Below are 24,482 nucleotides of genomic sequence, written 5' to 3' on the forward strand. Positions count from 1 at the left end.
TTCATTCCCTTTTTCCTGCTGTCACCTGCTTGATGGAACTGGGTCTCCTCTGATCCCTCCTTCGGACTAAAGGCCTCTCAGCAGGATGGAGTGTCCAAGATTGATTCCCTCCTTCAGAGTGTGTGCCCTTTACCTGTTCTTCCTTCTGAAAGCCCGCTGTATGCAGCGTTGGCCTCCCAGTCACCATCAATCAAGTGAAGGAAGAGCTGTTCCAAACTCTCTTGATGTCCTTAACAGTCTACCACCCACAGCTGAGCACATGGCACTGTCTTGTAAAGACCACCTAAGTAAGTGTGCCTTGAGGATGTCAGGTACAAACTCCCTCCTGGGAATCCCGTCCTAGGAACCCCAGCTCCCACAATTCCAAATGACATGTTCAGGCCATTTAACTAATGGGAAATAGTCACCTGGCCTGCTTGGCCACAGAGGACATGGCACATCACCTGTCTGACTTCCGGCTGGCCTCTGGGCTAGACCACTTGAAGGGCCTTGCTATTTGTTACTATGCCACAGTTCTCATAGATCAGTTTTTTTTTTTTTTTTTTTTAAAGATTTATTTATTGATTATATGTAAGTATACTGTAGCTGTCTTCAGACACTCCAGAAGAGGGCATCAGATTTCATTAGGGATGGTTGTGAGCCACCATGTGGTTGCTGGGATTTGAACTCTGGATCTTCGGAAGAGCAGTCGGGTGCTCTTACCCACTGAGCCATCTCACCAGCCCAATAGATCAGTTTTTTATTTGCGTGTTTATAAATGTTTTACATTTCATTCATTCATCCAGTCATTGTGTGTCTGTGTGTGCCTATGTGTGTCTGTGTATAGTGGGGGTGTCCACGCCTGCCACGGCACATGTGGAGCACAGAGGACAACTTGCTGGAGTTGTTTCTCTCTTACACCCTTATACCGCGTGCGTGGGTTCCAGGGAGTAAGCTTGGGTCAGCAGGTTTAGAGGTAAGTATGCTGCACCTCTATGTAGGCCGCCAGATGTGTTTTGTTTGGACCTGTGTGCATACACAGTGCAGACAGCAGAGCTGGCTCTCAGCACTTACAACCGATGCACAAACCCTGGATCCCCCAACCTTTCTCCTTTTCTCAGACTTTTGTACAGTTTCTTTCTGGGCTGTCACAGAGGCAGCTCAACCAGCTGGGCAGCCTCTGGGGAGGTGGGGTAAGGAGAACAAAACGGAATTTAGGAAGTTTTCATCATTAGGAATTTCTATCTGAAAGTGATCCGGGAATAACTGAATCATACAGTCATTTTCCTAGTGAAGTTCTTAATTTTTAGGGATATTTTAATCCTTAATTAAGAGCCACGAAAGGCCTATACTTTAGCCATGCAATCCTAGAAAGGAATTACATTGATTCTTTTACAGGTATCGTGACGCTGGCTGAGACGGCAGCATCACCTGAGGGGGGGCCCGGTCAGTCACTGGCTGCCGGTGAAAAGCTTCCAGAGGAGGTTCCACGACCTTTCTCTGCTCCCCAAAGGTTACCGTGAAAGGACAATAGAAGATTCCCTTCTTAATTAACATTTTTATTAAATAACCTATTTCAAATAATGGTTAAATTCTCTAAATTTATATCATTCTATTAACCATAATCTAATCTCATTAACCTTGAAATCCCAGCCTTAACTATCCAATTCTATACACCCTGGTACTCTCTACAAACTAATTAAGTGACCTTCAAACTATTTGTCCTCTGTATAAAATCATTTCCTTTGCTCTTAGTTCTTTGCTGGATGTCTCTCTCATTCATACGATTGCATTTTGATTAATTAATTAATTTATCTGGATGTGTACGTCAGTGGGAACTCTGGGGAGCCAGCTCTCTCCTGCCCTGTGGTCCTGGGATCAAACTCAGGTCATCCATCAGTTTTGGCAGCAGTCACCTTTATCCACCGAGACACCATGCTGACCCTGGACCTCTTTTGATGCCACTTCCTGTGCCCTTGGTTGCTGCAGGTCCTCGATTAAAAAAGCACTTTTTTTTGATACAAATAACCAAATGATTGTAGTTTCACTTTATTCAAACTGCTTATTATTCACAGACATCCCTTGCGACTACCGCACTGTCTAACTGCCTAGTAGCTTGCTGTGTAAGGGGATGGAGGCTGGGGATGACGCTCACAGGTAGAGCACTTGCCCATCATGTTCACTGACCTGGATTTGATTTCCACCTGGATTTGCACTCTAGGGACACTGCGCACCTGTGGTGGTTACACTGCCAGTCTGTAGAGGGCACTGTGTATCTGTGGTGGTTATACTGCTAGAAGCACACAGCTCTACCCAGACAGGAGTGAGGTTGCAAAACGCAAGAGTTCCTGGCTACCTTCAGGTTCCTAAGTCAAGGGTATAGAGCCCTTGACTTAAATGCTACTGTACTTGTTACTGACTCCAGCTCATTTACTCTGGCCCCGCCCCTTTTCCATATCCTTGGGCAGGCTGAAGAAACTGTAACCCACTTTTTTTTTTTTTAAAGTCTATTTACTTATTTATTTGTTTTACACCAGAAGAGGGCATCAGATCCCATTACAGATGGTTATGAGCCACCATGTGGTTGCTGGGAATTGAACTCAGGACCTCTGGAAGAGCAGTCAGTGCTCTTAACCTCTGAGCCATCTCTCCAGCCCCTGTAACCCACTTTAATTCTGGCTTTGCTTTTTCATGTTTTCTCCACCCTGGCCAAGAGTGGAGATCACAGTACCCATAAGCCCTCATTCTAATGAGTGTACACATACAACCCATTTGTTCTCCTCAGCACCCCTTTTACAGCTCCCAACACCAACACTGGGATGCCCTGACTTACTTACTTTCTTTCTTTCTTTCTTTCTTTCTTTCTTTCTTTCTTTCTTTCTTTCTTTCTTTCTTTCTTTCTCTCTTTCTTTTTTCTTTTTTTAAAAAGATTTATTTATTTATTTTATGTAAGTACACTGTAGCTGTTTTCAGACACTCCAGAAGAGGGCGTCAGATCTTGTTACAGATGGTTGTGAGCCACCATGTGGTTGCTGGGATTTGAACTTCGGACCTTTGGAAGAGCAGTCAGGTGTTCTTACCCACTGAGCCATCTCACCAGCCCTCTCTCTTTCTTTCTTTCTTTCTTTCTTTCTTTCTTTCTTTCTTTCTTTCTTTCTTTCTTTCTTTCAAAGATTTGTTTATTTTATGTATATAAGTACACTGTAGCTGACTTCAGATAATCCAGAAGAGGGCATCAGATCTCGTTACAGATGGTTGTGAGCCACCATGTGGTTGCTGGGATTTGAACTCAGGACCTTCGGAAGAGCAGTCAGTGCTCTTACCCGCTGAGCCATAGCTCCAGCCCACCCTTGACTTTCTAACATCTGTGCTCTGAGCCATTTAAAAAGGCAGAAAAGTCCTTGCTGAAGAGCTTTATGACACAGGAAAGCTTCTGAGTTGGGGTTGTAGTTCTGTGGGTGGAGCGCTCGCCTGGGCTGGGGCTGTAGTTCTGTGGGTGGAGCGCTCGCCGGCTATGCACAAGGACTGACTTCCATACTCAGCAAGGGTAAAAAGGAGGCCACCTGTCACCTCTCCCCTACTGGTGCTTGTGTCTACCAAATTACCCTGTGCACAGCTGGAAGGGCACATACAGGGTAAGGTCCGTTCTCCTTTCCTTTTCCTTTCCCTTTCCCTTCCCTTTTCCCTTTTTCCCTTTCCCCTTTACTTTTCTTTTCTTCCTTCTTTCCTTCCTAGACAGGATTTCTCTGTGTAGCCCTAGCTGTCCTAGAACTCACTCCGTATACTAGGCTGGCCTTGAATTCACAGAGATCCACCTGTCTCTGCCTTCCAAGTGCTGGAACTAAAGGTGTGTGCACTACCACCTGACAGATCTTTTCATTTTAGAAGAGGGTTGTAATTGAACAAGACTAAATAAAATGATCAGTATTTACCTATAACCAACATCCCATGTTGTACTTGGACTTGGTTATAAATTACCCTAAAAAAATGTAGTTAGACCAAAGGCCTGAAGACAAGCTTCTATCCACAAATAATCACCTATGTGATAGCAATCTTATAAGGGAGAATCTAGAAGAATGGTAGTTTAGTCCCTTTGACATACTTTTGAGACAGTCTCACATAGCTGAGACTGGCTGGGCTGACTTCTTGTCCTGCTGACTTTACCCACAATGGTTGAGGATTGCAGGCCTGTACTGTCATGCCTACTTCTCTGTGCGTCTTTGTACTGCTGAGATGAACCTGGAACCTGTCTCGTAAGACAACCAACCACTCTAACTCTGAGTCATGCCCTTATTCTACATTTTCTTCAACTTCATAAACTTTATATAATTAAAAATGAGAAAAAAATTCATATTTGAGATAGGATCTTGTGGGACAAGACTAGAACTTCTGGTTCAACTGATCCTCCAAAGTGTGGATGTGTGCTACAATGTCCAATTTAGAATATGACTTCTAGAACCAAAATGTAGGAAGGGAGGGAGGGCTGGCTTATGGCTGAGTGTATGTGGCGCCTCACTCCTGTGATCTTAATACTTTGGATGCTAAGGTAGAAAGGTTAGAAGATTGGACTCAGCTACGTCAAAAGTTTGAGGCCAGCTTGGCTACAAAACACCCTGTCTTGAGGCTGGAGAGATGATTCTGTACTTAAGGGCACTGGCTGTTCTAGAGGACTGAGGTTTGTATCCTAGCACCTGTATGGTGGCTCACATATTTAACTCTAGTTTTAAGAGATTTAATGCCCTCTTCTGGCCTCCATGTGCTCAGCATGCAAAGGGTGCAGACACATATGCACAGGCAAAACACCCATACGTCCTAAGACAAAACTTATGAAAAGAGAAACTGTCTCAAGAGCTCCAAAACACCAACTCTCCCAAGCCTGCACCTCACAGGGTGCTCCAGGATACATCCTGTGGCAATCCCTGGGTGCCAAGAACTCCAGCATACACATATTCATGACTTCTGGGTACAAGTATCAGCAGTGTGGGGAGGGGACCCTTGTCTAGTGCTGACTCTAGAGGCCACACAGAGAAGCCAGTCATGGCTATTTTTGTAATAAAGGAAAAATAAAACAAACAAGCGCTAACATGTCAGGACCAACACAAGTCTCACATGTGATTATTTGCTTGAGACAAAAGCAATCAGCCCATTTAAAAACAAGTCAGTGTCAAGCAATTGAGGGAGGGGAGAGCATTAGAAGGGAGAAGCGAATGGGGAGAGGCTGCAGGCGGTGAAGAGTCAAATCTCAGGTCTGCAACCCAAGAAGCCATGTTGAGAGAAAAACAAACCGTCACGCCATTATCAACATACCACACGGCAGAGAGGGAAGAAAGACCCTAGAGCAGGAGTGACTGGTCCACACAGCGCTGCGACACGTCCTAGCAGATAAACCACATGCTGAAAATGAGGGACAAAGATTCGGGTGGGGTCTTCATGAAAGGGCTGATTATGGTGGGTTACCGAGCTGAGGGAGATTGGCAGGAAGCACCAGAGTTAGAAGTGCTCATCTCTCGGCGAATACAGCCTCTCGGATGCCTGGGACAGGGCCATGTTCTGCCCTAAATTAATATTACACAAGGGGACGTTCAATTTCCGGGTATACATATGGGTCCTCAGCATATGGCCCAGGGCTTTGTGTCCACAGAAGCCACCCCAACCCCCAGTGGGAAAAAGATACCAGAAGCTTGAAACAGACACCAAGCCCAAGGGCAGGGAGAGAACTAAGAGGAGAAACAGAGATATTTCCAGGCCAGTTAGCGTTTGTATGATTGCTGATGGCAATCACCTAGGAGAACAGGCTTTTAGCATCCATAGTCTTAGACCCAACACAGGATGCAGACACAAGTATCCAGCAACTTAGAGTCACTTCCTCGGGGCTCCCCAGGTTAGGACAGTAAGCTGAAGGCACAGGGCTGCCCCTCCTGCAGAGCACTTCATGGTATGAGGCCATTTGCTTCACATCTTTTTCTATAAAGACCAGGGGTTCTCAGCCTTCCTAATGCTGCGGCCCTTTAATATAGTTCTTCATGTTGTGGTGACCCCCAACCATAAAAATATTTCATTGCTACTTCATAACGGTAATTTTGCTACTGTTATGAATCGTAATGAAAACATCCATTTTTTCCAATGATCTTAAAACCCCACAGGGATCTGCCAGTGAGGCAGATGCTTCAGGGAGCTGCCATGTGGACAGGAAGCGAAGCCTTGCCACCATCTCACCTGGACGCCCTCGCCTGTGAGCGCTGAACAGGACTGGATCTGCCAGACGCGGTCCCGGATGGTGTGGAGGTTTAGCCCTTCTGCGATCTCGGAGGCTGGGGCTGCCGTGAGCAGGTCCTGCTTGTTAGCAAAGATGAGCACGGGCACACAACTCAGCTTTTCTTCCTCCAGTAATTCCGTTAGTTCCTGGACCATTTTTTTTGGGGGGGGAGGGGGGAGGGAGAAGAGAGAGAGAAGCTTGACAACCATGACACGTGAGCGCACGCCACACTTGGAATCATAGCACACTAAGCTGTTAGGTTGATCAGCAGCAACTTTAAGGTAGAGATCTCAGGCTTGTACCTTTGGAAGATTCCCTAGCAAATTTCTGGGCTCAAACTAGGAATTCTGACTATAGAAAGTTAGAGCCAGCACTCTGGAAAGCCTCAACCCACTTCCCAGGACAAAGAAGCAGAAACCCGGGATCTTCAGCCATTGGATACAGGGCAAACTTTCTGCACCGAGATCCAAACATGGCTCTCTAAAGATTCCCTCTATCCTCGCTGCTCCTGGGGGTGGCCTCATCTGGGTCCAATGGTCGAGGCCCCAGGCTGCTCTGTGTATGACTGTATACACAGACCGTATCATCTAAACATATTGACATGCACCCTGCAGTTAAAGCCGTATTTGAGTTCAAGGCTGATCTTGTTTCCCGGCGTGAGAAAAAGAAGCTGAGTTTTGGCTTGTGTTTTTCTTCTCACCCTTCTGAATTTGCCAGTGTTTGATCAAGTACTCCTGGTCAATTAAGGATGGAAAAGTATAACCAGAAGTGCTCAGTGTAGTGTCCCTGAGTTCATTCCTACGTGGTCTGGGAAGACACACAGAAGGGCTTTGGGGTGTGGTGCAAAGTTCCACTTGCTTAGATTTTTTTATATTCAATTTGATCAAGCTAAAAGGACTTCACCAAACGACATTGTGAAAGACTCCCAACTAATTTCTTTTTGGACAGTTGTATTTTCGCCTGCTCACCAGAGTGAGCCTCTTCCGGGTCTGTAATAGTTAACAAAAGGCACTCCTGTCCCTCACATACACTTCCAGGTGGATTGATGAGCGCTGGGGTTTAGGGAAGGGTCAACACATAAAGCATTTACCTGACCCGTCTCTTCAAATCTCTTTCTGTCGGCACTGTCAATTACATAGATCTGCAATAGAAAACCAGAATGTTACTTTAATACACAGAGACAGAAAGAGAAGGGGCAACTTTAAAAAAAAACTGGTCCTCAGTCAAGAGAGTTCAGATTAACCCAACAAATGCAAACAGCCTGGCCTCAGCTCACTTCACCTGTGGAGCAAGAAAACCGAATGCATGAACTAAGGATGCTGGGAAAACACACCAGGGGGGAGCCCAGAAACCCAGGGATTAACCCTGGAGGGAGCCCCCGGGGATGTGTTGGGTGTTTGGGGGCACCTGCAATCCTACACTTCTGGGGTGTCTCTTCTCTGACAACACTGCTTCAGCATTACTTCTAGGCTGACTTTGGGACCATGACAAGGGACAGTTATTTGTTCATTGCTATCATCACCACATGCTGCTGTGATGTCAAGGGAAGTCTAGAAATAGAAGGACAAGCTATACTAGAAGTTAATGTCGTTGTTTTGTTTGTTTGTTTTGCGTCAGGGTATCATGTAGTCCAGGCTGGCCCTGAACTGGCTTTGTAGTCAAGGATGCCCCTGGAATTTTGAACTTCCCTCTGCTTGCTGGGTCTCGGTGTGTTTTAAGGGGTGCTGGGGATTGAACTCAGAGCTTTACGTGACTGCTACGTGAGTACTCACCTCAGCTTTCCCAGCAGAAAGAAAATTCGAGACTCATTGTAAGTTATAAATTTGAAGCTTCCCCCTCTACCCATGAGTTTTAGTTACATAACAGTAAGGAAAATAACGTTTTAAAAAGAGAATAAAAAACCATCCATAGTCACAGCTTCTAAAAACACTGGCAATTTAAACCTCCTACAGAAAGCAGTGGGCATGGGGCAGAGGCAGGAGGATCTTTGTGAGTTTAAAGCCAGCCTGGTCTACACAGTAAGTTCCAGGACAGCCAGGACTGTTACACAGAGAGGCCATGTCTTGAAAAATCAGAACTCTGGAAGCAGAGACAGATGGATCTTTGTGAGTTCAAGGCTAGCCTAGTCTACATAGTAAGTTCCAAGTCAGCTGGGACTGTTAAACAGAGAGACTGTGCCTTGAAAAACCAATATCTAGATAGATAGATAGATAGATAGATAGATAGATAGATAGATAGATAGATGATAGATAGATAGATAGATGGATAGATAGATAGATGGATTGATTAATATCCTACAGTAAGTTCCAGGACAGCCAGGACTTTTGTATAGAGAGAAATCCCGTCTTGCAAAACCAAACAGATAGAAAGACAGATAGACAGACAGATAGATATCCTACAGAAGGCCCTGTCCCACCAGACTGATCTAAGTTCCAGCATAGGCAGGCCAGTTACACAGAGAGACCCTGTTTTGAAAAACCATCCAAACAACCAGTCAAACAAATATTCTACAAAAGGCTCCACCCCATCAGGTGTGGTAGCTCAAGTTTGTAATTCCAGCATGTTAGGGGCTGAGGCAGGAGGATTGCTGAGAATGAGGCCAGGCTAAGCTAATTTTAACTCACTCCTAGTGAGACCTGTCTTGAAGAAAAGAGAAGTTCTTTCCTAATTCTTCATATACACATTTAAAAAGAAAATTGGAAAAAAACTTTGTACTTTTTAAGCATTTTATTTCTTTTATATGCATGGGTGTTTTGTCTGCACAGGCCATGTCGTATAGCATGTCCCACAGAGGCCAGAAGAGGGTGGTGGATCTCCTAGGACTGGAGTTAGAGAGGTTGTGAGTCACCAGGTGAGTGCTGGTACATGAACCGAGGGCCTCTACAAGAGCAGTCAGGACTTTCAGCCACAGAAACACCTCTCTAGCACCCTTTTTTTTTTTTTTCCAAGACAGAGTTTCTGTCTAACCCTGGCTGTCCTGGAACTCTCTTTGTAGACTAGGCTGGCCTTGAATCAAAAGATTTGACCACCTCTTCAAAGTGCTGGGATTAAAGGTGTGTCCCCTGGGCTGGTGAGATGGCTCAGTGGGTAAGAGCACCCGACTGCTCTTCCAAAGGTCCAGAGTTCAAATCCCAGCAACCACATGGTGGCTCACAACCATCCCTAACGAGATCTGACTCCCTCTTCTGGAGTGTCTGAAGACAGCTACAGTGTACTTACATATAATAAATAAATAAATCTTTAAAAAAAAAAAAAAAAAAAAAAAGGTGTGCCCCTCACCACCTGGCATGTTTTTTAAAAACTTTATGAAAATAACATTGTTACTTAGTGAACTTGGTGATAGACACCTGGGTTCTCACTGTTTGGGAGGCTGAGGCAGAAGGATCATGAATTTGAAGTCAGCCTGCACTATAGGCACAGTAAAGATTGTTTGAGGTTCGGAAGAGTTAATGATAATTTTTTCGCACAATGTTTCTTCATTTAGTCACTAGTGCTCACTACTATTCCAGAATCCAAGTTTACATTTTCTCTCAAGAATGGTCGGGGGGGGGGGGGGGGGGGCTGGGAGATAGTTCAGTGGTTAAGAGTACTGCCATGGGCTGGTGAGATGGCTCAGCGGGTAATAGCACCGACTGCTCTTCCTGAGTTCAAATCCTAGCAACCATATGGTGGCTCACAACCTTCCGTAACAAGATCTGGTTCCCTCTTCTGGAGTGTCTGAAGACAACTACAGTGTACTTAAATATAATAAATAAATCTTTCTTAAAAAAAAAAAAGAATGGTCGGTGGTAGGTCACTTGGTAGGGGTGGGGCGGGGTGGGGGCGGGTGGGGCAGGCGTGGGCTATGGGATTTCAATGGTCTTTGTCGTCCATACAGACTTGGTGTTAGTCAGTGATCAGTGGATCGTGCATATGCCACAGACATTCTACACCTGATACTGAAAATAAATTGCCATGCAAAACATGCTAATTTTGCTTATTTATTTATATTTAAATAATATTTAAATTTATTTAGTTAAGTATCTTGTGAGCTCAGACCTTTTGTTGTTGTTTAATTTGTTTTTTTTTTGTTTTGGTTTTGAGACAGGGTTTCTCTACATAGCCCTAGCTTTCTTGGAACTCACTATGTAGATCTGGCTGACCTCAACCTCACAGAGATCCGTCTGTCTTTACCTCCCAAGTGCTGAGATTAAAAGGTGCGAACCACCAGGTTCCACCAGGTTGTTTGTTTGTTTTAAAAAGATTTATTTATTTCATTTATATGAGTATACCAGTGCTCTCTTGAGACACACCAGAAGGCATCAGATCCCATTACAGATGGTTGTGAGCCACCATGTGGTTGCTGGGAATTGAACTCAGGACCTCTGGAAGAGCAGTCAGTGCTCTTAACCAATGACCCATCTCCCCAACCCCTGTTTTTTTGTTTTGTTTTGTTTTGTTTTTTAATTACATTTAATCACGTGTATGTGTGTTTGTAGATCATGTGTGTGGGTGCCTGAGGAGGCCAGAGGTGTCATATCCCCTGGAGCTGGAGTTAGAGGAAGTTGCTAAGCTGCTGACATGGGTGCTGGGAATTCAACTCTAGTCCTTCAGGAAGAATAATATGTGCTGTTAACCCTGAGACTGCCTCTCCAGCCTGGGGCTCACACACAGTACATAACAGGTTTACAAAGAATGAGTCCAATGGGAGAGGCCTACAGTTTAGTTAGGATCATGACTGAAGCCATGTTGAGAACGTGAGGGAAGGACAGGAAGTCAGGTGACCTCTGGAGTCAGAGCACCCACAAGGCCTAAGTGACCTCACATCTCAGGTGTTCTTGTTTGTTTGCTTTTGAACTCTTAATTGGCTGGCTGTGGGAGGAGCTGAGAAAACTCCCTTCTTAGAGTTAGGGCAGCTCTGGCTCCAGGAGACTGACTGAGTCTCTCCTCACTGACTAGGAGGGTGGCAGCAAGAAGTGACAAGGGAAGACTGTGGCTTTACTCAGAGCTGGAGCTGACGTCTAAGAGGACAACAGAACTGATAAATTAGGTGTCGGCATAACTTGGGGCTTTCAGTTGCTGGTGCCTTCTGTCTCGGGTGGCACTGCTATGGAAAGAGACAGCTACTTGAAAGCATCTGACATCCATTCCTCTTGAGGTCCTCTGTCTGTCTGTCTGTCTGTCTGTCTCTCTTTCTTTCCCTCCCTCTCCGTCTCTTCTTGGCTGGCCTGGGTTCTCGTCAACCTTCCACCCTCCTCTGACTCCTGGAGAGCTGTGAATAAAGGCATACACTACCATGCCTGTCTGTCACTGAGAACCGGAAGCCAGCATGTCCCTCCCTTCCGCTATCCTTCAGTCAGAAGTTTCCAGTATCATTGTTCCAGAGAGTAACCCTGACTCCCAAACCCTTTGAGCCACTGCATGCTCTACAGTGAGGGCAAGCAAACTTGTGTTCGAGCAGTCAGTAGTAAAGGCTGTTCTGTGGCCCATGGAGTCCCTCCCGTTCCCTCATACAGAGCCAGACCTCTACAGTAAGCAGCAACTGTGGGAACCCCAGGAACAAACACAAGTGGCCAGGTTCCAACAGAACTTCATTATGGACACCAAAATTTAAATTCCACCTCATTCTTACAATGTCACAAAACAGCATTTTCCTTTTTTTTTCCCCCAAACCCTCTTTAAAAAATATAAAAACCATTCTAGCTCACAGGCTACACAAAAACCAGGAGGCAGACTGGATCAATCTGTCCACCTCTGCTAGATTTTACCACGGCACTCCAGAGAGAATTGAAAAGATTTAACCAGGCAATGAAATGTGTCAAGCCTCAATCCCACTTCTGCAGTGGTATGGCGTCCGGCGTAATAGGTCTTTTTCAACTAACAATGGAAGACTATTAAACCCAGACAAACACAGAATTCATCAACCCGCTCAGGGCTGCTATGAGACAGGCGGGCAAGCAGGAAAGCAGGCAGACAGGCAGGCAGGCAGGCAGAGTCTCAAGGCTGCATAACTCGGAACCCGACACACAGCTGCTTTCCAAAACCTGCCTCATCTCCAACGGCACTGGAAAAAGAAAGTAAAGAGGCTGACTCTCAGCCCTAAGTGTTACCTTGTGCTATGACAAAGGCCGCTCTGCTGCTCGCTGGATGGCACGTTATCCTGGGCACTCATGGCCTCTGAGGATGTGGGATCCAGAGCTGTGTCTCATTTACCTTGCAGCAAGAGGGTGGAGCTTAGGGCTCAGATCACTCTCACGGTCTAAGACTTTCTAGAGCTTCACAGCCACCGACTACCTTTCATACAGCTCTTCTCTGAGCACTGCACCTAAGGCAACGTCCCTTGCTTCTCACCATTTCATTTATTTATTTTTTTGGTTTTTGAGACAGGGTTTCTCTGTAGAGCCCTGGCTGTCCTGGTTGTAGACCAGGCTGGCCTTGAACTCAGAAATCTGCCTGCCTCTGCCTCCTGAGTGCTGGGATTAAAGGCGTGGGCCACCACGCATATAACTCTGGTAGGCCTTTCTTTCTTTCTTTCTTTCTTTCTTTCTTTCTTTCTTTCTTTCTTTCTTTCTTTCTTTCACTCATTCAAGACAGGGGTTTCTCTGTATAGCCCTGGCTGTCCTGGAACTCACTCTGTTCATACTCAAGAGATCCACCTTCCTCTGCTTCCAAGTGCTGGGATTAAAGGTATATGCCACTATGCCTGGCTAAGTAAACAATTCAAAATAGCTTCAGGAAGTCCCCGAAACTAAACAGATTCACCAGGCCCCTCCCTGCCAGAGTAAGCAATAAACGTCGAGGCTCTCCCATTGGAGGAAAGCTGGTTTACAAAGACGACTCAGGCAATCCAAGCTACAAAGAAGACTCCAAACAGCCAAGGTGCACAGAGGGCTGGGGCCCCAGGCCAGCTGCCTGAAAGCAGCAGAAAGTAGCTGTTCTTGAGTCGTCCTGCCTTCACCCACACTCCTATATGCAGTTCACCAAGCTCGCCTTTGGCGGTGTCCGTACTTTAGTCTGTCATGGGCTCCCTATCTGGGGTGAGGACATGCACCTCCCCAGGAAAAGGTCTGTCACGTAACACAGTTGGCCCCTGACCGGGGACAAGGCCAAAGGAGTGAGTGCTGGTCTTGGCTGTGTCGTAAGACATGCAACCAAGGCTGCAAAGCCAGAGCAGGGAAATCTGGGCAGGATATTCCCATGCAGCTGCCCTTTCTTGCATGGTGCGTGTTAGTGTGCCTTTGCATGATGCCAGAACTTGTATGGTTCTTGCTGTGGGTAGTGAGATGTGCAACTGAGGCGAGCCTCAGGATTAGGCGTGTGTGTGTGTGTGTGTGTGTGTGTGAGCAACCCCAGGATAGCAGTCTTCATCTGTATGGTATGGAGTTGCATGCCTGTTTCAGGAGTGGGGTCCACCATGTGAATACAGAGATGCCCTGAAAACAGGTAAAGGTTTAGAGGAAAGTTTACAGTCTTGGAGATTAACGCTCGCACAAGGTCGAGACTGTTGAGCAGCAGCAGCAGCAGCAGAGGTTGCCTGGCCATTGTTGTGCATATTGAGAAATGCACCTGAGGCCAAGATGGCCACCAAGCAGGGGCTTGTTTGTGTAGAGGGGCAGTTGCAACAAGAGAGGGAGATGGATGTGGCAGCATCAGTCATGTTAGCCTCTGACCTGGCAAGTGGCTGAGATGGGGTGCTGGCTTGCTGCTTCTTAAGGTTTGAGAGCCAGAAAGAAAAGAGAGTGAGTGCAAGTTAGATTCCTCCTCAGGGGCCCTTCCTGGGGCATGAGGCCTTGGAACCCATAGTAAGAGTCAGAGAAGAAAAAGACAGAACCCGTGTTAAAAGCAATAAAAGATACTGAGGGGCCAATCTTGAGTGGGGGGAGAGGGAGAGATCTGTGATCCATTGTGTAATTGAGGGCCTAACAATGGTCCAGTACAAGAAACTAGGGTGATAGGGTGATCAGAAACACCCGGTGCTTGAATTGCTGGATTAGGGAAGTTCAAACAAGCAGCCTGTTTCAGCCTGGCTTGTGAGACTTGGGACATGGGGTGAACGGGATTTGTCACATTTCTGTGGAGGCAGGAACACTGAGTAATGTCACGTGCCGTCCCTCTTAAGGCAAAGCCTGCATGACCTGAGACAGTGTGAGAGAAGTCATGGGCTGGCTTAGGAAAGCCATTAGAAACACTTGGTTATCTGTCTGGGGTCACATGGTGGGGTATGTGTACATGTGGGGTGTGTGTTGGGTATGGTGGAGTGTGTGTGCATGTGGGGTGTGTGTTGGGTATGGTGGGGTATGTGTACATGTGGGGTGTGTGCGTTCACCCATGGATGTCAGAAAACAACCCACAGCATTAGCCTTCTCTTTGTACTGTGTGGACTCTGAGGAGCTAGCCCAGGCCACCAGGCTTGGCTGCAAGGACCATTACACACTAAGCCATCTTACCAGTCTTCTCTTTTCTGAGTCTTAGGTGCAGGCTGGCCTAAAATTCTCTGTGTAGCCTGGGGCAGCTTCATTCACATCCTCCTGCTGATGGACTGAGTCCACAAAGTTAGGCCAGATCAGAACACTTCATCTAACAGTTACAGACCAATCAAGCGTCCTGTCTGTCTGCAAGCTGACCAGCCCAAAGCTGGATGACAAGGAACATTCTCTGGCTGCATTTTTTTGGCCTTCTAAGTCTCCCCTAGCCTTTTGCGCGCTCTCTCTCTCCTCTCTTCCTCTTCCTCTTCCTCTCTCTCTCTCTCTCTCTCTCTCTCTCTCTCTGTGTGTGTGTGTGTGTGTATCTTTCTGTGTCTGCTGCATGCGTGTGCTTCCTCACCCCTAGTAACCGCCTTCCTTCAGCTCCCGACTGTGTGGAGTGAGTCTCTCAGGCCCTGTGCTGCTTGTTGCAGCTTTTCCCTGCCTTTTAATTCTTTAGCTGACAGAAAAATGAACCTGATCAAGACCCCTTAGCTACCACTCTCTTCTGGAGATGTAATGTGCTAACTAAGAAGGGAGGCAGAGCCTGGGCAAGATCTTCTGACCACCTTTGCTATTCATTTTGTGGTGATTACAAATACTTTGCCAGTGTGGGTACGGGCACGGCACTGTCACTGAGAGCCAGCCAACCATCTTGTTCCTTCACACTCTGCAGCCTTCTGCTGGCCCTGCTCATTCTGACCAATGTTAGCAATGATGAGTGCACCACGATTACTTACGAGAATATCAGTATTTTCAAAATAACTTCTCCAGTATGGTCTGATTTTCCTCTGCCCGCCAATGTCCCATACATTCAGCTTAAAACCTTGTGACTGCACGCTTTTGATGTTAAATCCCTGAAAGAGACGGGATAAAAATAACAACATCAAAAAAAAGACCAATTAATTCTTACAAAGTCACATTTAATAGTACATGAAAGATGGGGACCGAACCTGTGGCCTCAGGTATATAACACACATGCTGCACCAGTAAGCTACATGGCCAGACTTTTTCCTTTTTTTTCCTTTTTCCTTTTTTTTCCTTTTTCCTTTTTTTTCCCTTTTTCCTTTTTTTCCTTTTTCCTTTTTTTCCTTTTTCCTTCTTTTCCTTTCCTTTCCTTTCTTTTTTCCCTTTTTCCTTTCCTTTCAGACCCCAGTCCCAAAAATAAGAGTAACAAGGGCTCTATCTAACTCCTAAGCCATACTCCCAAATATGATACAATGTGATACTCTTAATGCTGCAAACACCTTGATAGTTTATTTCATTCAGTAGAATCCTTGTTATTAATGTTGAGACAAGAAGACTACTTTCTTTCCTTCCTTCCTTCTTTTTATTCTTTTCCTCAGTTAAGCTTTCATGTAGCCAAGGCTGGGCTGGAAGTTGCTAAGTAGCAGAGGATGGACCCCTGTCTCCTGCTTTCCTTCTCCAATACCTGGCTCACATGATGCTTTTTAATAAGAAATATATACACTATGACTGGGGTGCAGCCTGGAGGCAGGGAGCTTGCCTAACATTCTCAGGCCCCAGGTTCCATCTTTCAAAAGCCATGAAAAAAAATCCATATTGTGTCGGGAGGTAGAGGTAGGCAGATTTCTGAGTTTGAGGCCAGCCTGGTCTACAGAATGAGTTCCAGGACAGCCAGGGCTATACAGAGAAACCATGTCTCAAAAAACAATAACAACAACAAAAAAAAAAAACCAAAAAAAAATCCATATTGTGTATTTGCAAATCTCTATGTTGCTAAGGATAATGGGACATGGAATTACCTGTGATCAGCATAGACTCTCCTCATGAGGTCTTCAGGACGGTAAGTTTAACAGGATGGGATGTGTGTGAGAGAGAAAGCAGAAGCTGAGGCAAGAGCAAGCAAACCTGGAGGCTCTAAAGTGATGTCTCATGGGTCAACAGGGAGACAGGAGCTGAGCTGTGGCACTGGGGGCGGCGGGGGGGGGGGGGGGGTTTGTAGCTGGGCTGTCAGGAGTGAGGAAACAGCAAAAGTCTCAGAAGTGGTGGCCTCAGTCACAGACCATGTCGGGAGCCAACAAGGGCTCACTTGAAACTGCTTTAGGAGGTACCTTAGATGAACTTGAAAAGAAAAACCTCTCCCAGGCATGGGATACAGGCTTTTTTTTTTTGGTGTTTTTGAGACAGGGTTTCTCTGTATAGTCTTGGCTGTCCTGGAACTCACTCTGTAGACCAGGCTGGCCTCGAACTCAGAAATCCACCTGCCTCTGCCTCCCAAGTGCTGGGATTAAAGGTGTGCACCACCACGCCCGGCTGGGATACAGGCTTTTAATCCCAGTACTCAAGAGAATTAATGCAGGAGGATTGCTGCAAGTTCAAAACCAGTGTGGTGGGCTACTTGATGAGTTCCAGGCTAGCCAGGGCTTTAGACTAAGAGCCTATCACAAAAAATAAAATGGATAAAAATGAATAAAAAGAAAATAAAAGAAAGAAATTAAGGAATGAAGAAAGAAGGAAGGGAAAAACTTTGTTTTTAGTATTCAGAGTAAAACTCAGGGAAAGCAAGTCATGGCAACGGGGAATTAGTGGAGAGAGAAACAAACTAACGAGACCTTTGGGGTTCAGGAGGAAGGCACTGCATAAGAAAGAGGGAAAACATATTCTCTGGCAAGAATGATGCAGGGAATCCAGGATTTGAATATCCAATCAATACTTTGCTACAACATCCCTGACATTTCATCAGAGTAACTGGAATTATGTGGGTCTGGGGATGCCTCCAAAACCAGCTGCTTCACCTGGCAGCTTGCCAGCACTGCTGCCTGGAATACCAGGCCTGGCCCGGCGCAGTGGGACAGGCGGCGTTGTTGCTTGGTTCCACAGAGGAGAACTGGGTACTGTGCTGAATAGGGCTCTTCTAAGTCACCCACGACTGAATGACTATCCCTTCAAGAACTCTGAAGGGAAATGGCTCCAGCTTATCAGGGAAGTGACAGCGGTTGCTTCACGACAACAAACGTGTGTGCATCTGAGATATTCTCCTTTCTGTCCGTTCTTCTACGTCTGCTGCTGTTGCTGCTGCTTCTCCTCCCCCCTCCCCCTTCTTCCTACTCTTCCTTCCTTTTTTGAGATCGGATCTATGTAGTCCAGGATGGCCTTGAACTCACTATGCGGTGGCTGAGAAGACCATGAACTTCTGATTCTCCTGCCTCCATCTATTGCTAGGACTGTGTCGCCATGCCCAGCCATAATTTGAAAATTCTACTCCTCAGCAATACTATTAAATATAGAACTGAGTACTACTGAGCCCTTTCTGGAATACAACAAACTAAACAGTTGTAAATGCTGTGATGTGACCAGATGTATCATTTCCTTAAACTTCTGGCTTTTCTGGTTTTGTTTCTTCTGTGCTAGGGATTGAAGCCAGACAAACTAGGCAGTGCCTTAAACTTAAACTCAAGCCAGTGATGGCAGAGAGGGTAAAGGTGTTTGCCACCAAGCAGGGCAACTGAATTCAGTCCCGGGACCTGCAGGGTGGAAGGGAAGCACCAATCCCTGTAAGCTGTGCTCTGATTTCCACATGCTCTGATCTTTGCATGTTCTGCTATGGTCCATGCCTGCAGTCTAACCCAAAATAAACAAGTGTAATTTTAAAAAGATAACTTATTAAACTTCTGTAAGTTACACTGAGTGTGGTGGTGCCTGCCTTTAATCCCAATTCTTGGAAGGCAAAGGCAGGTGAATTTCTTAAGCTGCAAGAAGCCTGGTCTACACACGGAGTATGTTCCAAGACAGCTAGGGCTACACAGAGAAACTCTATTTTGAAAACAAAACAAATTTTGTAATTCATCAGATCCATACAGCCTTCTAGGAGATTATTCTATGGAAATTATAACAAATAGGTACAAGCATACATAGACAGACAGACATCCACAAATGTGTGTGTCTGTGAGTGTGTACACCAGTATATAAGGATGTTCATGCTCTGGGGTGGTGTTCAGTGGCTAGAGTCCTTGCTTGCTTAGTATGTAGGAAGCCCTGGGTTTGATTCCCAGCACTGCACACAATCAGGTATGGAAGGGCACACTTGTAATCCCTATACATAGGAGGTAAAGGCAGCAGGATCAGAGTTTGGGGCCATCTTTAGCCATATATCATGTTTGAGGCTATGCTAGGATACATTAGACCTTGTTTAAGCAAAAACAACAAAACAAAAAGATGTTCATGATTACCTTTGAGTGAAAAAGATGATATAAAATACTATATTCTTTTTGTTTTCCTTCTTGAGACAGGGTTTCCTTGTGTAGCTCTAGCTGTCCTGGAACTCACTCTATGGACCAGGCTGGCCTCGAACTCAGATCAGCTTGCACCTACTCCAGAGTACTAGGATTTAAGGTATGTGCCATTGCCCCCTCAATTCCTCTGGGAAAATGCTATATTCTACACAATCTGCTTTTACATTTTAATTATTTTTGAGGTAAATCTTATTGTGTAGCCCTGGTCAGCCTGGAGCTCATTATGTAGACTAGTCTGACCCAAGACCCAGAGAGATCCTCTTGCCTCTCTCTGACTCTCAAATACTGGGTTTGAGGGTGTGCACAGCCTCGCTGGGATGCTTTTATCTTAAACATACCTATCACATATGTCCATATATGTGCACAGGAGAAACCTGAATGGTGACATTCCTAAACGCTATCGGTGGCTCTGTCTAATTGGCTGTTGTATTGCTGTGAAGAGACACTACGACCAAGGAAACTATCAGAAAAAGCATTTAGTTTGGGGCTGTCTTACACTCTCAGAGGTGTAGTCCATTATCGTGGTGGGGGGCACAGGGCACACAGTCAGACACAGTGCTGGGGTTGTAATTAAGAGCTACATCCTGACCTGAAGGCTGGCATCCCCTGTGACACACATCCTTCAAAAAGGCCACACCTCTTTGTCGTTCTCATCCACAAGCCTATGGAGGCCACTATTATCCCAACCGTGGCAGGCACTATACATATTCATATTTTCTTTTTTTTAAAAAAGATTTATTTTGTATTATATCTAAGTACACTGTAGCTGTCTTCAGATGCACCAGAAGAGGGCGTCAGATCTCATTACAGGTGATTGTGAGCCACCATGTGGTTGCTGGGATTTGAACTCAGGACCTTTGGAAGAGCAGTCGGTGCTCTTAACCACTGAGCCATCTCTCCAGCCCTTCTTTTTAAATTATAAACAAACATTCTTCCTTCTTACTCTGTGTGTTTATGTGTATTTGCACACGCGTGTGCAGGCGCGAGCGCACCACTGCTAAGTGTGGAGGACAAGCTCTCTCCTCACCATGCGGGTCCCAGGGATTGAACACATGTTACCTGGGTTGGCAGCAAGCCCCCTTTTCCACTGAGCCATCTCCTGAGCTGTTTTCCAGTGTCTCAACGTTACTTATTTCTGCTTTCTAAACTGACTACAATGAACAATCTAATGTCTTTTCAAATATTAAACAATACACTAAGAGTGTGTTTTTAGAGAATAAGCATGAAACCTCAACAATATAAAACCGGCCATCTACAGCACAGCAAACAGCCTGAAGGGAGGCACTGGGATGCTGAGTTATAACTGAAGACCCGCTCCGTCTGCACTCTCGAAGCCTCAGTGCTCTGGGAAATGCAGTCGATTGCTAATACTAACCCCCAGTCCTTCTCTTTCTGGCAGGCATCCTGACACACTAATATGTGTTTTCAGCCTTGTAGGCTAGACTGCTGTAATTTGCTCCTCCTTGGGCTATACATTAAATTTGTTCAGAAGCTGTAAAATTGCTCATTTGGTAGCAGCTGAAATGACTTTTCTGCAAAGAGTTGCGAATTGCTAAGACTCACAGGCCATGAAGAACACATACCAGCACAGCCGGTAACCGGATGCCAGGGTCTCAAGGCTATGGACAGAAAATGCTAACTAAGACTGGTTTGCCCAAACCTCCAATGCTTAGATGTTTTAAAGCAGTGGTTCTCACCTTTCCTAATGCTACAATCCTTTAATACAGTTCCTCGTGTTGAAATGACTCCCAACCATAAAATTATTTCACTGCTACTTTATAACTGTAATTTTACTACTGTTATGAATTATAATGTAAATATCTGATATGCAGGAAGGGGAAGTCAAATGCCCTGGAACTGGAGCTACTGGTAGTTGTGAGCAAGCTGCCACATGGGTGCTGGGAACTGAATCCAGGTCTTTGGTATGAGCCTAAGTGCTCCTAACCACTGAGCCATCTCTCTAGCCCTATTTATTTTTGGCTTCTTTGAGACAAGGTCTCAGTGTCCTGGAACTCACTATATAAACCAGAATGCTCCAGACTTACAGTAATCCTCCTTTCCCTGCCACCACGCCTGGCTACAAACTGATTTTTTAACTTTGAGCCATCCTCTGGAGTCCATGCTGACCTATGTAGTCAGGGACTGCTTTAAATTGCTGCTCCTCTTCCCTCTGCCTTCCAGATGTGCAGTCACAGGCGCACACCATCACACTTCCTAAGCTCTGTACCATACACCTGTTCTGGGTTCCATCCTTAGCACAAGACAAAAAGAGGGAGGAATCTAGATAGAATCATTTAGGCCTAAGAAAGATGACTGAAATATGTGTACAGACCTAAAATTGTGGTAGGATATACATGGCATAAAATATATCTTCTTATCCTTTGTTTTTTTAGACAAGGTCTCTCTTTACTTAGCCCTGGCTGTCCTAGATTTCATTCTGTAGACCAGGCTGCCTCAAACTCACAGAAATTCACCTGCCTCTGCCTCCTGAGTGCTCAGATTAAAGGCGTGTGCCACCATTCCTGGATTAATCATATATATGTCATTTTAAAATGTAAAGTTTGATGGTATTAAGTACATTTACATTGCTTGCATCCATCCTCAAAATGGTCGTTACCTTACAAACCCTGCTTTATGCAGTAGGCAAAGCTCCCTCCTCCCACTCCCAGATCCAGTATAAATTTCTATCTCTTACAGCTACTGTGTCGGTCAGTTTTAATAGTCACCTTAACACCTTCTAGAACCAGCTGTGAAGAGAGTCTCAATCAGGAATTGTCTAAATATGCCTATGAGCGTATCTGTGGGGTCTGTTGTGATTATGTTAATGAGGTGTAAGGCCTGCCTGGTGTGGTTCCCAAGCTTGGGTCCTGGGTGTGGTACAGGGAAGGGCTCAGTAGAAGCAGAAGTCGACCCTCTCATGCTCTTGCTTTCTCTGCTCTTGACTGTGGATGTGACTCCCTGCCTCGGGTTCCTGCCTTTACCTCCCTAGGATGCTGGACTGTAATCTGGAATGAGCTCAAATACTCTCCTCTCCCTCTCCCCCAGGCTGCTTTTTGTCAGGGCATTTTATCACTGTGACAGACACAAAACTGGGACAGCTATTTTCATCTTCCGTGGTGACAGAGCACCTGGAGCCAGGGGGCGCTCACCTGTGTAGGTGTGATGTGGCTGATGTCTTCAGATGCGAGTTGCTTCAGCAAGGTAGTCTTGCCCGCGTTGTCCAAGCCCAGGAGTAGGATTCGCACCTCCTGGTCTGGTGCACTTTTCAATTTGCGCAAAATAGAGAGCAAGCCCTTGAACAAGCACAAGAGAGACAGGTTACTTGGTGGCAGTGGCAGTATTAGCAGACATCAGAACAACCTCTTCTTTTTTTTTTTCTTACAGTATAGAATAGAGTTTATTCAGGGCATAGGAGGGGAGCTGAAAGGGTAGGAGAGACAGAGAAAGGCAGAGAGAGTAGACTTGTAGAGGCCAGCCATAAGCAAGTGGAGAAAGAGAGGGGAAGGGGGAAAGGGCGAGAGGACAGAGAGGGAGCAAGAAGGTAAGAGAGCAAGAGCCAGAACGACTTCTGCTGTGACATCTGTTCTCGGTTATGGACAGCTAGCTGCCTCCGTCCACTCGAAGGCCACTGGCTCCACATGCCCACCGGGCTTGTTTTTCCTTCCGAGCTTGAGTGTTAGCGGGCGTGGGGAAATGCGCAACAGGTAAGCATCATGCCTTGTCCCTGCCAAGCCCATGACTCCAGCTTGGCTGGCACCCCAGGTGTCACGGGCTCCTCACCTGGGTCCTAAACCCCTCCATGTACGCTTCAACTAGAATGCTTAGCTCATCAGACTAGTGCTCAAGCTTCTCCACTTGCAGAGTGAAGCTTTCAGCCACCACTGCATGATACAGACTAGAATTAACCCACCCTAGCTAAGGTAGGACTGTAAGGTGGCGGATGCTTGTTTTCTGTGCTGATAGCCCTTGAGCAAACACTGGGAACGTCCCTAAAACCCACTGGACTCTCTCTGAGAACTGCATGGCTTGCTGCACCGCCACAAAGTGACACAGAAGAAGAAGGGCAAGGACTCAGTGTGCACTGGGGGAAGTGACATTGCTACAGGAAGCAGTGCTGCTAAGGTGGGCAGACCAAGCAAAAAAGGCTTAAATTACACAGGACGCTGTGCTGAGGTTGGAGTGCGCTGAGTGAGTCTCACTGGAGATCCAAGAGTATAACAGATTAAAGAGTGTGACTGGAGCTGGGCGTGGTGGCGCACGCCTTTGATCCCAGCACTTGGGCGGCAGAGGCAGGTGAATCTCTGAGTTCAAGGCCAGCCTGGTCTACAGAGTGAGTTCCCGGGCAGCAAGGACTACGCAGAGGAGCCCTATGGTGGTGGGGTGGGACACAGAATTTTAAGGTGCTGAACAAAGACACAAATAGGCTGTGTGATACGGTAGCTGGGCTATACCCACATGACACGGTAGCTGGCTCTGTGTGCTTCAATGTGTGTGCATCACTTCATCTTTACAGGGTATGCAGATATAACACAGAGACAATCCCTGTTTTCAGATGAAAAGTCAGATGTAACAATTAGGTAATTAGAAAAGGCATTAATGATCATAACTTAACCAGAGGCTTTAAAAAGTTTTATTATTATTAGGGTTTTTTGGGGTTTTTTTTGTTTTTTGTTTTTGTTTGAGATAGGGTTTTTCTGTGTAGCCCTGACTGTCCTGGGACTCCCTTTGTAGACCAGGCTGGTGGTCTCTAACTCCAAGATCTGCATGCTTCTGCCTCCCAAGTGCTGGGATTAAAGGTACACACCACACATGCGTATCCGTGTGTATCTGAGCATGTGCATGAGGGCACGGGTCCAGCGCTCTCGGAGGCCAGGAGTCAGATCTCCTGCAGGCTCCGGGTCATTTATGTGGGTGCTGGGAACCGGACTTGGGTGCTTACCAAGAGCTGTCAGTGCTCTGAAACGTTGCAGCATCTCTCCATTGACACTTCTCCTTTGGTCCTGGGGACTGAGTGCTGGGCCTTGCCCAGGCCACTGATCTGTTCCCTTAGCCCCTAGCCCTGCTTTCTTAGTAAACAGGTAAGAGGATGTTTATAGGCTATTTATTTGTTCCGCCCTGTAGCTGATAATCCCAGACCAATGAGGTGCTCAAAAGAATCTAGGGTGGCAGTGTTTGCCTTTAATAATCCCGATACTTGGGAGGCAGAGGCAGGAGGATCTCTGTGAGTTCAGGGCCAGCTTGGTCTACAGAGTGAATTCTAGAATAGCCAGGGCTACGTAGAGAGAACCTGTCTTAAAATAAATAAATTCATTAAAAGCAAAGCCAGGCGCACACCTTCAGCCCCAGCACTCAGGGAGCAGAGGCAGGCAGATCTTTATTTTCAAGGCTAGCCTGATCTACAAGTGAGTTCCAAGACAGCCAAGGTGACATAGTGAGAGATCCTGTCTCAGCAAACACACAGAAGAATCAAACGACGATACTGTTTTAAGGTCATAAACTCTAATCTCCCAGCCAGGGTAGATATTCCTTTGAGCCGAGCCTTAGATTTAG

At 46.1% G+C, this 24,482-nt stretch overlaps 1 protein-coding gene across 2 annotated transcripts in view; it reads right to left on the reverse strand.

Moving 5' to 3' along the window:
• Window positions 1-24,482, reverse strand: part of Arl3 (ADP-ribosylation factor-like 3) — a 42,074-nt gene that overhangs the window by 5,048 nt on the left and 12,544 nt on the right. The window contains exons 2-6 of one of the 2 annotated variants that reach the window (NM_001355233.1): window positions 22,082-22,225; window positions 15,417-15,533; window positions 7,326-7,376; window positions 6,196-6,381; window positions 5,287-5,354 (exon numbers count right to left, since the gene is read on the reverse strand). In NM_001355233.1, the coding sequence (NP_001342162.1) occupies window positions 5,313-5,354; window positions 6,196-6,381; window positions 7,326-7,376; window positions 15,417-15,533; window positions 22,082-22,225 (540 nt within the window). In that variant the 3' untranslated portion in view covers window positions 5,287-5,312. The remainder of the gene's footprint in view (window positions 1-5,286; window positions 5,355-6,195; window positions 6,382-7,325; window positions 7,377-15,416; window positions 15,534-22,081; window positions 22,226-24,482) is intronic. The other variant, NM_019718.3, reaches the window with a different exon arrangement.

Source organism: Mus musculus, chromosome 19 (genome assembly GCF_000001635.26).
Source record: "Mus musculus strain C57BL/6J chromosome 19, GRCm38.p6 C57BL/6J".
In the NCBI taxonomy this organism is placed as follows: Eukaryota; Metazoa; Chordata; class Mammalia; order Rodentia; family Muridae; genus Mus; species Mus musculus.